This window comes from Podarcis cretensis (genome assembly GCF_951804945.1).
Source record: "Podarcis cretensis genome assembly, chromosome: 2".
Lineage (NCBI taxonomy): Eukaryota > Metazoa > Chordata > Lepidosauria > Squamata > Lacertidae > Podarcis > Podarcis cretensis.
In genome coordinates this window covers 32,346,893-32,364,607 of record NC_137171.1, presented here as the reverse complement: position 1 = coordinate 32,364,607, position 17,715 = coordinate 32,346,893, and the positions used below count along the sequence as shown (strand labels likewise).

Here is a 17,715-nt window from a genome sequence, read left to right as displayed (position 1 = left end):
GGTCTCATAACTTAGGCTTTGGAAACTTTTGTTTCTGGTCCAACTGTTGCTGCTTTTTTGTTGTTGCTGCCAGCTTTTGCTTTCCGCTCCAATTCTGATTTTCATATTGCATTTTACTGTTTTTATGTAACAGATTTTAGAGTATTCATGCTCAAAAGCATTTTGTAAGTACTATAATAAATAAGCCAAAAAGGCTGACAAGGGTCTTCTTTGAAACCAGCCTCACCTTCTGAGAGAAGTCGGGAGGAAGAGTTTTGGCACCAGTGAGTCGTTTCACCAGAAAAGCTTTCCAGTTTGTGTATTTGTGTTGAATGGCTGTCAAGATTCAGAAAAACAAACAGACATTAACCACTTTTGAAAATTTGTACTGCAAGACTCTGAATGAGCAATGTCAAAAAGTTATTGTCTTCAGAATTTACTGGAAATCCAGATACGTTATCATCGTGAAGTACTTTTAGCTATTTTGACAACAACGTGAGTTAGACGCAAGCACATCCATTCATATGATAAATACAGAGAGAGATATACAGATGTTGTGATATCAGACTTACACTTAACGTAAGAGAGTATGTAATGCAAGTTAAAGGATCAGTACAGAGAGCATAAGATAAATTCAACTAAAGGTCAGCCTGTTAAAAGTCAGATTTACGTACATCGAGGTGGCACTAGAGGCTTCCCACTTGTTGCACACCAACCAACCGGATGGATATCAAGACCACAGATGTTACACCAGAAGTCGAGACTTGAATCGCTTTCAAAGCCTTCATATCTTAGTAAAGCACTGTAACCTGAAAGAGAAGGAAATCTCATGCTGATCCATGCTACTCCTCTTAAGGAAGAAATGCACCACAATCAAACACACACTCCCCTTCATTTGGAACAGCTTCCAGAGGAAGCGAGCTGATGTTGGAAGTGGTCTTCAGCTGCCACTGCCTATACTAGAGCTGTGAAAGAAGGGAGGCACCACAGTAGAGGTTGGGGTAGGTGTGCAGGAGATTAATGTACTTTGTCAATAGGGGAAGTTCCTACATTGATGTTACAGTCGTACCTTGGTTTTCAAACAGCTTAGTTCTCACACGTTTTGGCTCCCAAACGCCGCAAATCCAGAAGCGACTGTTCCGGTTTGTGAAGTATTTTTGAAAGCTGAACATCCAATGGGGCTTCTGTGACTTCCGCTTGGCCTGCCGGCTGCAGAAGCCGCGCTCTGGTTTCCGAACGTTTTGGAAGTCGAACGGACTTCCAGAAAGGCTTCCATTCAACTTCCAAGGTACGACTGTACTATACTAGGGGTCACCAGCATAGCCCTCGTAGGTCTCTTCCTCCACGGAAATTAAGCTTGAATGAAGCAATCTATTGTAGCCAATAGAATAGGTTGCCGTGAGTGCAGAGGCACCAGCTTCTCCAAAGGATTGGAGGGACATTGTGTAACGTCCTCTGAATATTGAGGGGGCTCAGCCACCTCAAAAAAATATTTGGGGGGCCAAAATTGCTTGGGCCCTAGGAGTTGGTGCCTATTATTGCGTGCATGCAGTGCCCGGAACCATTTCTCCAATTTGTAAATGAGTTCACAGGCTCAAAAAGGTTGGCGACTCCTGCACAGTATACTGTTAGAAGACATGACCTTGAAATATATATTTTTCCCTGGATTTTAAGGCAATTTGTTTTACATGAGGCTTCTCAAACTATGTGTTGGGAGCCTGTTGGTAAATTCAGCTTGATTAATTTGCCTGACCTATGCTGGTGCTTTAACTGCTATCTCAATGCAAACATTCAAAGGTCACAGAGAAAGAAAGAGCCACAAGCCATGAGTGTATAACCTTGTTTCAAACACCTAGAGTGCTTTGCTTGGAGGACAGCAGTGTGTTGATCATAAAGGGAATTTCACATAATGAAGTCTGCAGGGAAATTATGAGTCTTAGCTCAAAATCACAAGCAAGAGACTTATCAGGAATCAGGGAAACTACTCAAAGGCAAAGTTTTTCAACCATCTAAAGTTGAAAACATATAAATTGTAGCTCTAATAAGATAAAAATTACAATTACTCCTTATCACCCTCTGAAGAATCACAACAAAGCCTACAATTAACAGTGTCTTCAGCATTCAAGATCTGAATATGACAGTCTTTTAAATTCCACAGAATCATCCCTTATAGGCAGGGTTTCAAACAGATCTGCTTGGTAAACCACTGTTGACTTAATAGGAACTTGCCCCACTATGGCAACCTTAAGGATCAGGCCATTCAACACAGAAGACTTATCCCTTCTGCTATGCATTTTGTTTTAAATAATATATACACCTGCTCAAATCCCTGAATTATTTATTGAGACAGTTACACTTCAAAATGCATTATTTTATGCAAAGTTAGTAACCTGCTAATTTTACAATCCCAGCAATCCAGAAGACTTTGGTAGGTAGGCTGCAGTCTGTGTTAGGGACTTCTACACGTACACCTTCTGAGATGTCACCCCAGCAAGTCCCCATAGGTGCCTGCAATGTTAGGAAAATAAGTTAGAAACCATTTAATTCATAAAAACACTTATTTCCACCTATTAATACTAGCCAAGCTCTTTGGCTTTTCTTTCCGGGGGAAGCTATCTGGTTACTGCTTGTAAAACTGGTTAATTCATGGCTTACCTTTGTTGATGACAGTGAATCCCTCCCTCTCTCACCCGCCACAACCAGTGAGGTTTTACGGTAATTTTATTTTTCAGTAACCTCATAGTTAAAAAAATCTGAATTATCCTTGAAGTCCTTTGTTGCATTAATGACTCGTTGTAGCATCACTTCCTTAAAGTATCGTGTGAAGAAAATGATTTGTGTACCTTTCCCTTTTTAGCAATGGTCAATGTGTGGAAATTAGTTGCAATTCTTTTTTTAAAAAAAGAGAAAATGACTTCATTTGTGGGTGAACCTGGAATACGAACTTTCTGCAGATTTTAACTACTTCAGGAACAGCAACAACAGAATGCGCAACACAGGAATGACAAGAGATATTGGACTAAATAGGAAATGAGTAGAGTTTTCTATAATGAATTAACTTAATGAAGAACTGATGAAATACCTTTGAAGATTTGCTGATTAATATTTTAAAATGGGCTACTGCAAGAATAACTTTCTTTTCTGCACATGCTAGAAAAGCATGCAGTTAATCCAGCTGTGGAAATACTCAAGTTCCTTCTAAAGTATACTTGAGAAGCTACAAAAAATAAGTCAGTCTCCTTACACAGATGTGTCAGCAAGTGATTTCAGGGCAACCAAGCTTACTTTTCTGGCAAGGTAAATAGTTTACACATGAGGGGAATGTTAACTGAAAACATGTCTATTTAAACTCTTAGGGAATAAGGAGTGCTTTAGCAGAAAATATACATGCCACATTAAATATTTGTGCCATCAACTTGGAAGCTATACATAGAAGTCTGGGAGTGACAAATCTGGAGGCATTATGACCTAAGGCAGCAGCCCTCAATACTTACTAGTAGTAAGGCCCATTGAATTCAGTGGGACATGTTGAGGATTGGTTTGGTAAATCCTGACTAGTTAAAATAGTGGACTGACAATCAAATGAAAACTATACAGAAGTAGTAACATGAATGTATCTCAGCAATGTATCATCTCCAGAATGAAACTGATCTAGTTGTGAATAGGAACATTCTGATTTTGAATGAATTCTGGTCTTTACCAGATCATCTCTTGAGGAGGAGGAGGAGGTTTCAGCAGCTCTTTATGGCCAGGTGCTGTCAAGGTTCAGAAAACAGATTTAGGCTGAGTATTATTGTGGAGTGGGAATGCTGATGATAGAAGCAGGGCAGTTCTTCTACAATTAAATCAAGTTCCATCATGATAAGTCTCAACAGGCTATAGCTAATAGAACTGGTGAATTTGAAATTTTGCATACACATGGTCTACTTGATGAGGTGTATGAAAGTACCCCCCCCCCAAAAAAAAGAACAATCCAATAAAATTTATCACAGATCCAACAAGTTTAAAAGTTTGACCTCTTTCCTATTTATAAAGAAATCACATATTTCTTTCAAATTTTGGTGAAAAGTACTAATATACTTTGTTTGGCCTTTTTGTGAAGTAGACCTTTTAAGTGGTCAAGTTCTAATCCGTGATTCAAAAGTTATTGTGGTTTCCCCTCTCCATAAAGTAAAGTACTGGAAAAAATACTGCTGGGCATGACTGAAGCTAAAATGTGGCCAGGAGGGCAATGCTTGCAGAGGGAGTCACCTAGCTGACGGTATGTGTGGTATCTATTCCTTTAGTTACGAAATATCACAGTGTGGCGCAATGGCTACAGTGAGGGCTTGTCAAGCTCTTTGGAGCCATGGGCACGTGAGAGATTGTCATAAGGAACCACACGCCCCAGAGTCACAGATGCACCCATCCTATCTCATACTGCAGCTCCACACACAACCTGTCCCAAACTGTTACCCGCATGAACTTTGCCAGGAGGACAGCAGTGATTCTTTTCTAGTGATTAATCTAACAACAACCCTGGGGCCATATATCCCTGTGAGTCGCACATGCCTGTCAAAAACTCCGTTCGATTGAAACAAAATTGAATGCATTGGGTTTCAAAGTTTCGGATTGGTATAGGGGTATAGCAGAAAGTTAAACTTGTCCTTGTCTGTGAAGATCGCGGTTCTGCTAGTTCCTCCTACACCAATCCATATGGCTGTCGCTTCCAAAGAAAGCCATCATGGGTTTGGGTCTTGTGGCCTTGAAACGATGGTCCACTGTGTATATCCAGCATACTGTCTTCTCTTGCGCAATACGCTTACTAGCAGAACCATAAGCATACAGATAAGAACAAGTTTACCTTTCGAACTCATGATGAAGGCATCCATCTTGGGCTCCTTCCCAATAAAAGGAAGGTCTGCCTGGGCCACCACTCTGATCCAGCGCACACTCTGGAGGAATTATCTGGGAGGGACAGCCGCCTTCCCTGCAAGGTAAGTTGCAATCAGGAAGGTCTTGATGGGCAAGGTCCAGGTTCATGTAAGTGGGCTTCCCAACCCAAAAAAAAAAAGGCTGACCCTATAACTTCTCTGCCTGGAATAGCTAAGTATTACTACTGGCTTTTCTCAAATGCACTAAAAACACCAGGCAGAAATATTTAAGGCCTCTGGGGCTTTAGAACTATGGTGCAAGATTTTTGTTTTCCAGGTGCACCTGATATATCTGTTGCATGTGCAGTGGCCACAATCCAGAGTTCCCTTCATGTGGGTGCAAGCACAAGGCTACCCCACCCAAGAGCAGGCTCTCCCACCCCACAATAAATGAGCTGCTGTTTGTTTGGTTTTTTTAAAAAAAACTAGCATAAATTTAAATAAGTGCTTGCTTCCGACAAAGCTGCTGCATGGAATAAGACAGAAAAGGCCCCACTGCACATGCAGACCTCACACATCTCTCTGGATTGAGAATAATATCTGCATTTTAAAAAGGGGGAGGAGTGCTAGTAAGCCGATAATGCATCAGTGCCATCTAGTGAAAGGGGGGGGAAATATTCCTCATGTACGGTAATTACATACAGTTTATAAATAAATTGCATCTGAAAACCCGGTTACAATGCACTAAATAAACAGTTTCTACTGAGTTCAGTGGTACTTACTCCCAGGTGTGCATAGGTTTAAGACCATCCACTATCTGAGGCAGAGAACAATGCTAGTAGCTGTCATGTTTGTCTGTTGTACTATTACCAGTACAGGGGGATAAAGAAGCTGTGTCTGGACAATGACTCCCATCATCCCTGATCGTTGGCTGTGCTAGCTTGGGGTGATGGGCGTTGGGAGCCCATTAACATCCACAGGACCACAAGTTTCCAATCCCAGTTCTAACACATATGGCCAGGTCTGCATGGTGAGCAAAAAGTGATGAAGATTCTTGCTGGGTCTGCAGTGACCCTGATCTATTGCATTTAACGATTCCATATCCATCCAATGCCCATTGCCTTTAAAAATGGGACTTGTGCAACAAAAAATATACTTTCCATAGGACACCCTCCTCTCTTCCAGAAAGGCGGTGGGGCAAAATGTTTGAGATGCAAAGCTTTTAGTAATATTACTGATGGAATTTGGCGTGTTTTGTAGAAATCATGCAACCCTATAATGATGTTAAGCCTAGGGAAAGCTCCAGATAAGACTTTACAACTTCCTTGGAACAAATCGACCATTTGTTTGCACTAGCAGCAATTAGGACATAAATAAGAGGAAGCATTTGCGCTCCTTTGTGGAACATCTGAATGCTAATTACAAGGCAGCCTATTTAATGTACTATATGTTACTACGTAGAGTCATCTGCAATCCCTATACCTGTTTATATGGGCACAGTGGAATGAATTAAAAGTAACGAAGCTCATTTCCTCCTCAACATCAAGAAGAAGAAGAAGAAAAAGAGGAGTTGGATTTGAAATCCCGCTTTATCACTACCCTGAGGAGTCTCAAAGCGGCTATCAATCTCCTTTCCCTTCCTCCCTCCCAACAAACACTCTGTGAGGTGAGTGGGGCTGAGAGACTTCAAAGAAGTGTGACTGGCCCAAGGTCACCCAGCAGCTGCATGTGGAGGAATGGGGACGCGAGCCCAGTTCACCGGATTACGAGTCCACTGCTCTTAACCACTACACCACACTGAACTGCTAGAGTTGGTTTTGAATGCCGATTTGCAAGTTTGCAAGTATGCACACTCTTGGAGGTAGATTTTAAAACAGAATATACACACAGATGACTTCAGGCATGGAAACTAAGATTAAAAACATGACTGTGTTGACCAGCACAATCAATAGCAGATTGTGCACAAAATGCTATCAGAACAGTTTGTTGCAATGGTCTGTGCTGCCTACATAGTTCTGTTTTAATAGGCACATCCATTTAGGGTAGGTATGGGGAACCTCCAGCCCATAGATCTAATTACGTCTGGCAGGGGTTCCAATTTGGTCTGCAAGGCCATTTCCCCCAAACCACAGTCCCACAAATGCTGCATCAGATGAGGAGCAGGTAAAGGCATACTGCCAGTGTATAATTGGGAACCTTTAAAGGCACTCCTGATGGTGACAGGTAGGCTCCCTCGCCAGTGCACAACCAATCAGCTAATCGTTACCAAAAGTAAACCAGCTCAAATATGCTGTGCTACTGAGTTACCACAGCTGATTCCACCCAAAAATGGAGCCTGAAGTCAGCTACTATCAGCTTACTAAGGGTAACTTCAACCCCTACTTGGCTTAGAATTTCTATGTAGCCCAGTTGCCACACTACAAAGGAAAAATGGGTCACCTGACATCATAGTGAAGTCAGATGACTGTCAGGTGGGAGGGCCCCACCCACCAAAATGGCCCAAGGGTGCAGCAATGCAAGATCTGGCCAACCGACTGGATCCAGCTCCCCACCCCCGATTTAGAAAATACCTTAAAATTAGGTTCCAAATGCATACTTAGTATTGTGTAATTCATTTCTGAGTCATTTAGCTTCATTAGATATCTCCCCACCCCCCAAAAAAAACCCTCCTATACTTTTATGTTGTTGATGATTATTGAAAGTATGAGCAGCAGAACACAATCCTCATCACTGTGTTGCTCACCATATAAAGCAAGGAATTCAAGATGAAATTCTGAGACACATATTGTCATCTGCCTATGCTAGGCTGAAATGAAAGAATTAAGAGAACATACAACATCTAATTGTGGTCTCCTTCCTCATGAATCACCGTTATTTCTATAATACTACACTGTACACCAGAATATGCTCAAATATAGAAACACAGAGGCTGCCTTACGCATGGCAGACCATTGGTCCATCTACCTCAGTACTGTTTACAATGACTGGCAGCATCCAGGATTTCAGGCAAAGGTCTCTCCCAGCTTCTTCTGGAGATGCAGAAGATTGAACCTGGGACACTCTGCATGCAGAGCAGATTGACATCCAGCCAAAGCAAAACGCTGGTGAAAAAGCAGCTACAAAGTCTGTGACTCAGCAACGTGCCTAAGTGCAAGTCACAGGCAAGCAGCAAAGAGCACTTGTCCACCCTTGCACCTTCACTGCCACAGAGCTGACCCATGTTTTCTTGGCTAGGTAAAGCTCATAATTCACTCATTTGCTGCTCTTTAAGAGGAGGGAGAAAGGGCTCCCCCAAGTCCTCAGTTATCACCCAGTGGAGGAGATGCAGAAGAACTATAATAAAATCAGAACTGGAGGGGGCTTGTATGCCAGAGCTACAGCAAACTCAAGAGATGGCTGTCCAGCCTCTATGTTAAGCTCTCCGGTGACAGCTTGCCCATTCACCCACCCCAACTAAGTAACTGGTTCCATCCTCAAACTGTTCTTACTGTCAAGAGGTTTTTCACAATGCTCAGTGAAATCTACCCTCCTGTAATCTATGCTCATTAGATCTACTTCTGCCCTCTGAGGAGCCCAGGACAGATCTTTGCCATCTTCTATGTGACAGTTTTTCACATATTTGAAAAGTGCCATTGTGCTTCCCCCCACTTCTTCTCTATTGGCTAAACATACCAGATTTCTTGCTGGGGGTGTCCAACAGCAGAATGTTCTCTGCAGGGACAATCATCTGGTGCCTGCTATGTTAGAGACCATGTAAAACTGAATTTATTTTCTAGATATTTTAATGCATACAATTTAAACCATACTTCTGCTGTTAGAGTAATTGATTGTTTCATTTATTTTTGTTTGTTGGATTTTATTGTATGTTTCAGTGATAGCTGCTTTGAAAGATACTTTTGAACTGAAACCTGGGATACAAATATAATGTACAATCAGTGCCCCCTTAAGACATTTGAGACCTGAAGTCACTATTCCAGGCAACATCCCCCAGTGACACTTGTCCCTCCAAAATACAGGGGCACGTATAATGTGTGTGGGGGGGGTGTTAATCAAAAGGAATTCTTTTCCAAGACTATGACTGCTCACCCAAGGTATCTCACTAGCTTTTCTGTGTCCTGCACGGGATACAAATTGAGTCTGAAAATTAGTGGTTTCATAAAGACAAAGTTCTGTTCTGAAAACTCATAAGTCTTATGAAACCTTCAACTTCATTCTATACTCAAAAGATATTGCCACTGTGTTTAATGGGCCTTACTCCTAATAAAGCATGTGTAGGATTGCAGCCTTAAAGACAATTCCACAATTCCACAATCCCCAGAATCATATATAAATTTAAATTGCTTCAACTTTCTTTTTTTTTTAAGCAAACCAGTCTGTCAGGGATAACCAGACCATCAAGAAGGCAGCTATCCTTCTTCTCTCACATGCTGCACGGGTTTATTTGGTTGAAGGAAACAATCTCTGCTTGCTGATACAAATCATTTATCTTTTTGCTGCAGCCACACCCTTGGTGCTTGCTGGTTTTGGCCTGTTCTCTCCCAACATGTCTAAAGTCATTGACAGTGCACGACTTGCACCACCAACGAGTTAAACAAGCAGGTGGCAACAGCAAACTACTACAAGGCAAAAAAGATTCAGCACCTGCCTCATTTTGGTCACGCTTCATTCATAAAAGGGATTGAAGGAACCCAGTCAGAATTACTGTTATCACATTTGCTTCCTCTGATCTAGCAGCTATAATGTGCTGAGAGAATGGGATCATGGAAAGGGATGAGTATGGCAGTAGAATTTGTCTTTTAAAGTTATGAATGTTAAGATCAATAAAAACACAGGACAAAGTGATATTCCTAATCCTGATGATTACCTATACAGTCCACCATTTTAATGATTAAACTGGCCCTACATGCAGCACAAAGGAAATATTGAACTCATCACAATTGGGGCTTTAGAGAAGAGGGGCTTGGATTGAAAGTTTGACTTCCATGAACTGAAGTTATCTCTCCATTCACAGAAAACTTCCCATCCAGCAGAAGGGCGGGAGAAAGGCCACAAATTTATGCCCATTTCCCCTCCAGTGCAATAGAGGGGAGAGGAATGGGCAAAAATCGGTTCTTCTTCCACTGGCAAGAGCACACTCAGAAGCCAAACCAGTCTTGTTTTACAAGCATCACTTGAACCCATTCCTAAAACAACCTTGCTGTGGATGTGTCTGCCTATTTGCTAATAAAGCAATTTATTTATCTTGATCTCTGTTATAAAAAGGAACAACCTTATTGTTATTATGTAGCCTTGTATACAATGCACCTTACTACTGACAGAGTGGCATATTACAACATGTTCCTTCTTGTGAAACTAACCTGAAAAACACGCTTGTTTTGAATTCCAGCTGCTTCTAAGGAGAGACAGTGCAGAGCTCTGTTTTGTTCACAGAAGATCTGCAGGCAGTTTCAAAGGACTTTGTTTGATTGGGCTGGGCTGAGGTCCCCACCCAAGCCTGACAAACCAATAGACTAACTTGGTTTCAATTAACTGGGCTGCTTCTCAAGGACCACAGGATTTCAAGACAGTTTCTTAGTATGTAAATCGGTTCTATGTACACAGGCAAGAACCACATCCAAAACTTGCTTTGAAACTTTGCACACAACTTTGACAGCTAGCATTTAAACTGAATAGCATCATGCATCTTTGAAATGGAAGCTCCCAAGATTGCAGTTGTTAGATCAGTAAAATTTCATATATGCCTAAGGATTGGGGGGAAAGCCATAGGATAAAATCCAGTTGTGCTGGTCTGCCAGCAACACTTTCTCACTCCCCACCAACTGCAGCCCCTCACATACCCCCAAAATTTGCTTTAATGGTGGGCTCTCAGAAGCAGATTTGGGGGAGTGAAGAGGGAGCTGTAGGAGGAAGGGGAAGTCCACTCTCACCACGCTGTCTGTAAATTCTCTGTTGCAATTATTTCATAGCTATTTACTAAAAATAATAAAATCAAAGGCAACATACTTACATGCTTAAAACAATTAACAGGAGCGGCAGTGAAACTATTGCTATTGATGTAGTTGCCCCAACTGAAGCCTTCCACTGGAACAGATGCTAGAAAGAGTTACTTTATTTAGCAATGTGTACATAATTTACTAAATAAATTTTTTAATACATATAAATTCATTTCCAGTCTCTTTTAGGGTGGGGGAGGAAACAGAAATGCAGGGTTGTAAGCATGACCACAAGGTACATATGGTGGATTATCCAAAGAAAATCCTCTAGAAAATTGACTTGTTTTTACAAAAGAATATAGATTAGACTGGAACTAATTAATGTAGGCCAGAAGCAAAAAAAGCAACAAACCAATTCTAACTCATGCACTGATGCCATCAGGATTCATATGACAGTTAGTTATTATATCCAGTCAAACGGATATAGCAGTATGGGAAAGAAATCTATCTACCCCTAGAGCAGCCAACGTGTTCTGGTGAAAATGCCAATACAGCTGAAAGGGTGAAAAGCAGGGCACATGAGCCAAGCCCCTCAGAATGTTTCACAGGTTCACCCCAACAACCAATGCCCTTCAGCTTCAGATGAAAGACCCCACCCCACAATACTAGAAAACGTTATTCCTCTTATTCATTGGGAAATTGCTGAAATATGTGGTTAGAGAAACTTACAATTCTTCTCGAAATTATTCCCCAAAGTTGAAAAACTGAATGTTAACTCAATAATGATTCCTCAGAGACTTCTAACATCCACGTTACCTGTTTTCGTCTTTGATTGGTTCTGTACCGTTGCTTGGTATTGGGCATATGCAGCTAATTTAGCAACTAAAGGTTGTTTTTGTAGCACTTTAGCCTTCTTTGTTGGAGGTTTTCCCTAAAACAACAAGAGCTGAATAAGGTTCTTTTCAAACTCACATCAAGCCGTTTTAGAAGCAGGGTTTCTGGAAATCTGCTGCACAAAATGTAACTGCAGTTTCAGAAACAGAATTAATCAGAAAGCTTTTTTTAAAAAACAGTTTCTGGGTAAATCCCATTCGAAAGACCACCTAGCCAGCTGCTATTTTAACATTAATTTGAATTTTCTTTAAATACTGAATGTTACTATAATCACGTGGCATTTGTGCACTGACAAAAATAGGAAAGGTGTAGCATGCATTCCATATGCTACAAAACTGATGTGCAATCCAAGCCCAAAACGCAGACAAAAATATATTTTGTTTCAGTGAAGGACTGTACAAACTAACAGATGCTACCAAAACCTATCAAGGCATGATATCTTCTTTAATTTTTGATGTCTCAAAGGAAACACAAGCAAAAATGGGGGGGGGGGGAGGAATGTAGCTTATAAGCTTAATATATAAAAATCATGTTTCTGATCACTGCATTCTAACATTACAAGTAACACCGAATCCTAATTATTCAAAACTCTTGAACTAGGATTTGGGAGAGAGCAATGGAATTAGTCATGATCTTTCAAGCTTAACAAGCGCTCTCAGATGAAAATGCATTAGTATTCTGCTGTTAGAAGGATATCTAACACTGCAGGTGCAAATAGCCCTTGGCAGTTAAATCCATTGTACAATCTTTCCTTCAAGGCTGGCATTATACATTAGCAAAACTGTACATTGCAAACATGATAAAATTTTTAAATAAAATGTTATTATTATTCTTACACCGGCTTTTGCAGAGGCCAATTGAAAGTATTTGGACTACTGAGCTTTAAAGCAACTTTTACACCCATTACGTAATGGAGTGGAGGGGGCACTAGAGATTAGCATTCTTCAGTCCAATCTCATCTGTGTATCTGAAGCTTGTACTTAAAGTGTTCTCCGACATATATGCACAGTGATATCAATGCAGCTGTTTGAAAGGAAGATCTAAAGAAGGTAATGCTGCATGAGCAGTGTCTCCCTTATTTAACGGGACGTCTTCTTTCTCCCTGCATGCCCACAAAATCTGCTCCAGAGGGTCCCCTAACTCTCTGGAACAGATTTGGAGGGGTTTCACAAGAGGGGAGAGAAGGGTCATTTCCACTGCACATGTGGAAGTATGTTGTGTGAGTGGAACAGCAGTGTTGTACACAACCCAAGGTAACTAAAACTACATTTGTACAAACTAACTTACATTAACTTATTAAATAAATACATTCCAGTATCACATTTTCTTAGCCTCCAAATAATGGTTTGGAATGGAAGAATCTGTCCATGAACTGTCTGATCCTGGTTCAGATAGGTTACTCAAACAACTTTGCTAGTTTTGCTGTCATAGCAAAATGTGGTTTGACAAACCAGCCAGCATCTATTAAGTTCATTGTGCAAAAGGAAGAGGAAGTCATGCATAGATGGGAAACCCAACCGGGTGGGTGACGTATAAATAAATTATTATCATCATCATCACCATCATCATTACTATTACTATAATGGCTCATTCCTGATCCCCCAAATAATGGTTTGTACTTCTTGATTTGTACAAATAACAAATTGAATGTCTTTTGAATGTAGATTTTTCAATTTCATTGTTCTGTATGGGACAATGACAATAAAGATATCATATCGTAAAACTTACACTTTGTTTTACTGAGATGTGGTAACAACCACTAGGTTAGATTCAAGTGGTGAGTAGTTTTAATTTAAACATTTCTACAATGCTCTTTTTCTGTATTATCTCACAGCAGTTTACATTATGTAAACATACAACATATGCACACAACACAATCCACATAATAAAATATTGCAATACAATAAAATGTAACTACTGTAGCCAATAAACACAACTAAGCCTTGTGGCACCTCAAACACTACAAGATTTATTGCGATATATACTTTTGTGGACTCAAGCCCATTTCAGATGCATAAAGCGAGGATGAAAACTGTAAGGTGGGAGCTGAATGGCAATGAGATACAAAGATTACGGACCATGATAATAAGAGCTTAAACATGTAGGCACACTTTTCTAATCACAGATTGATAATAATTTACCCAGCTTTGCTAAGGTAATTGAATTACAACTATAATGGGGCAGGGAACCATTCATAAGAAACAAGATGTCAGATATCCCTGGCAGAGGTAAGTCAATTAACACATGTAGTATAATAAAAATCCTTTGAGTGAAATCCAACTTAGTACTAAGTGCACACGGGGGGAAAGGTCCATTTGCGCAACAATATTTCCTGCCCTTCCTCTCACACGCCTCCTAAACCTGTTATGGAGGTTCTCCCAGCTCTGCAAAGCAGATTTAGGTGGTGTGGGGTGGTGGTGGAGAGCAGCCCCAGTGTGCAAACAGACCTTGTTCTCCCATCGCAACAACTTCGCTGAATCCTGCCCTCTCTGCATTTTATTTAATTCATTAATTTACAAATTGCCTTCCATATGCATTTCAAGTCAAACACAAACTAAAAACAGTTTTGAAAACAGTACAAAAACAACAAATGAATACAGGTGGTTATTCTGTATTATTTTAAATTCTATGGCAGAGATCTTTTCACCAAACTGAAAAAGTTTGTCCACACAAACAAGGGCAAACCTAGAACTCATGCCATCTAACTTACTGATAAATTCTAACTCAGCTGTTTCATGTGGTAAAAGGTAAAGGGACCCCTGACCATTAGGTCCAGTTGTGGCCGACTCTGGGGTTGCGGCACTCATCTCGCTCTATAGGCCGAGGGAGCCGGCGTACAGCTTCCGGGTCATGTGGCTAGCATGACTAAGCTGCTTCTGGCGAACCAGAGCAGCACACAGAAATGCCGTTTACCTTCCCGCCGGAGCGGTATCTATTTATCTACTTGCACTTTGAGGTGCTTTCTAAATGCTAGGTTGGCAGGAGCAGGGACCGAGCAACAGGAGCTCACCCCGTCACGGGGATTCGAACCGCTGAACTTCTGATCGGCAAGTACTAGGCTCTGTGGTTTAACCCACAGCGCCACCCACATCCTTTAACTTCCTTCATTCCAGAATGGCCACCTTAAGGTCAGTTACAGAGTGTCCTGAAATATTAAAGCATTCCCCTACAGGTTTATGAACGCTGCCATTTCTGTTAGCAGATTTGTGTCTATCTATTGCTGTTCTTTTGCACAGAGACTTAACTGGTTGTCCTATGTAGAAGGACATTATTGGCAGATAATGGAATAAATCACACTGGAAGATGAGCAGACGAATGAGCCCATGAAGTTGTGGACAACATTATTCTATCCTGCTACAGTGTTGCCGCAGTGGTCATGGGAGTAGAGTTGGGTTCTAGGTCTGGTCCTTGTGTCCTTATCTCTGCTATGTGGCTTTTTGTTGATGGTGAGTAACTGTTTTAGGTTGGGGGCCGTCTGTGAGCAAGCACAAGCCTGCCTTCCAAGGCATCTCATTGTCATTCAACTTCCACCTTACAATTTGGTTATTTTCACAACTGCCAACTAAAATTTCACTTCATGCGTCTGACAAAGTAAGCTAGAGCCATAATGAATGTGTTAGTTTTAAGGCGCCACAAATTTTGTTGTTTTTGCTACAGGAGGCCAATGCTGCTACCCTTCTGGAAATTGCAATATTATGGACAAGTTAATGAATTAATAAGCAACAAATGCCTGGAAGAAGAGATGCGTGTTAAGCAGGCGCTTAATGCTGTTGACAAACAGAGAAGGGCTGTTGCCTTCACACCTGCTTGGGGAAGCATCTGGTTAGCCAGTGCTGGATACCAGATGCTGACTTTGGGGTCCAATCCAATAGGGCTCTCATATTATATTTAACTTGAAAGCAGTTAACTTTTTTTTAAAAAAAAAGCATTAATCTGCGTTGTAAAAAATCTGTTTTAAAGCTTATCTATATAATAAAGATAATAAAACTGTGACTGTACCGTTACCTGAAGTCTGGCCAGAATGCTGGCCTTCTTAGAGTTCGATGAGTAACTTCTTGAGCAGGAAACACTGCAGAAGCGCTTGGTTTTAGAGTAAAAGGCATCTCTGACACCAACCATCCCGCACATTTCACAGGTAGCTGATAAAGGGAGAAAGATGGCCAATGTATTACATCTATACTATAAAGTGCCACATTCATTGTCAAGCAGCCATGGCTCTATGCAGTCCACATAGAAGATAGTCAACTCAAAATGTGTGTTGGCTATCAACACTTAGACACACCCCAAATATAAATATGCATTATATATTATCTTTATAATACAATCCTTCATCAATCAGATATTTAATAGCTTCTATGTAGATTCTAAACAGCTTTTTATCTTGGACTTATTTCTCTTTCTTTCCTTAATTTGACATGGGAGATTCATTTCTGTTGAAGAGAATGAACTACCACTTCCACTGTACAAAAAAAAAGTTTTAATGTTCCAAATAATTTACTTATTTGAGCATAACGTGCTTTTCTCCAGATCTAACCCACAGAAGAAGGCTGGCAGAAGCTGACTTCCCTGCTCCTTCTTCTCTTCTCCCCAGCAGCCCTTCATAAAGGCTCTCAGGAGAGTCAAGGGCCTGTACTCAATGTGCAGGCTGAGGGGAAAACCCTTCCAAAACTGGGTGAAGGCATCCTCCACAAGTATGCTACAAACAGTAGGGCTGGGCAATGTATTGATATATAATCCAAAATTGGTTTGCGGTCTGCATCGTGATAATGGTTTCATAATATCTGACATGGTGATGTATCATGAATCATGATGTATGTGTGTGCTTTGTAAAAAAAAATTGTGGTGTGGGGAAAATGTGAAGCCAGTCATCGCTTCTCGCATGATTCCTGACGCCCCTGTTGCTTTGTACTATAAAATAACAGTTGTCCCAATATGTTAAAGGTAAGTAAACATGTTTTAGACCCCAAAGTAGTAGCAGTTGCAGGCACATTACCCCATTCGCCTCTAAATAGTTACAACCTTACTTCAACTGGTATACAGTGGTGCCCCGCAAGACGAATGCCTCGCAAGACGAAAAACCCGCTAGACGAAAGGGTTTTCCGTTTTGGAGGCGCTTCGCAAAACAAATTTCCCTATGGGCTTGCTTCACAAGACGAAATGTCTTGCGAGTTTTTCCGACTTTTTCCGACTTCCCTCCCCCTTTTTCTAAGCCGCTAAGCCGCTTATCCGCTTAGCTGATAAGCCGCTAAAAGCCGCTAAGCCGCTAATAGCGCTAATCCGCTAAGCCGTCAATGGGCTTGCTTCGGAAGACAAAAAAACCGCTAGACGAAGAGAATCGCAAAATGGATTCTTTTCGTCTTGCGAGGCACCACTGTATCACGATGTTTAGCTGATGATATATCACGTTGTTGAAAACCAGATATTGCCAAGCCCTAATAAACAGCATACTGCACTAGAAACGATTACTTAAAACATTTGTTTTCATAAAATCAGATAAGTCTTTAAATAGCTGGGGTGTGTTATTGTCTTGTTTGTTACTATGTTGTGTATTTTTGAGTTTTTATACTGTCACCCACCCTGTGATCCTCAGATAAAAGGCAACACACACACAAGCTTCCCTCATCCCAAATCTTGCTCTTCTTTTCTTATCTTGCCCCCTACTATCCCAAGTGGGATTAGAACCTCTTCTGTATCAATTTTTGTGAACTTTGTGTGCATGCACAGACATGGAGAGGAAATCTGGAGCATGGCTTGGGAAGATTTCAGCAGAAATGCTGGATGGTTTAGATTGTGGCTTCGTTGGTAGAGGAGCGTGTGCCACCTCTCCAATGGGCTAGATCCAAGGTGCAACTTCCTCAAATGGAAGCGATTGAGATTCAGTACAGGCTCCCACTGGAGGAAGGGAAGGTGGCAATTGTTGCTGCTTCCTGTTCCCCCAAGAACACCTCAACACTGTTCAAGATGGTCCCACAAGCCACCAGAGCAACTATTCAGTGTCTGCAGTAAGATGCAGGAACGGACGAAATTCACCTCCTCCTCTTCTCCAGTGAGAAAGC

General features: G+C 41.2%; 1 protein-coding gene across 11 annotated transcripts in view; it reads right to left on the bottom strand.

The window, feature by feature from the left end:
* The window catches only part of MBTD1 (mbt domain containing 1), a 125,988-nt gene that overhangs the window by 24,484 nt on the left and 83,789 nt on the right, over nucleotides 1–17,715 (bottom strand). For 9 of the 11 annotated variants that reach the window (XM_079967400.1, XM_079967399.1, XM_079967396.1 and 6 more), the window contains 6 exons: nucleotides 15,659–15,798; nucleotides 11,582–11,696; nucleotides 10,840–10,925; nucleotides 2,370–2,487; nucleotides 654–788; nucleotides 227–315 (listed from right to left, as the gene is read on the bottom strand). In XM_079967400.1, the coding sequence (XP_079823526.1) occupies nucleotides 227–315; nucleotides 654–788; nucleotides 2,370–2,487; nucleotides 10,840–10,925; nucleotides 11,582–11,696; nucleotides 15,659–15,798 (683 nt within the window). The remainder of the gene's footprint in view (nucleotides 1–226; nucleotides 316–653; nucleotides 789–2,369; nucleotides 2,488–10,839; nucleotides 10,926–11,581; nucleotides 11,697–15,658; nucleotides 15,799–17,715) is intronic. The other 2 variants (XM_079967398.1, XM_079967405.1) reach the window with 1 other exon arrangement.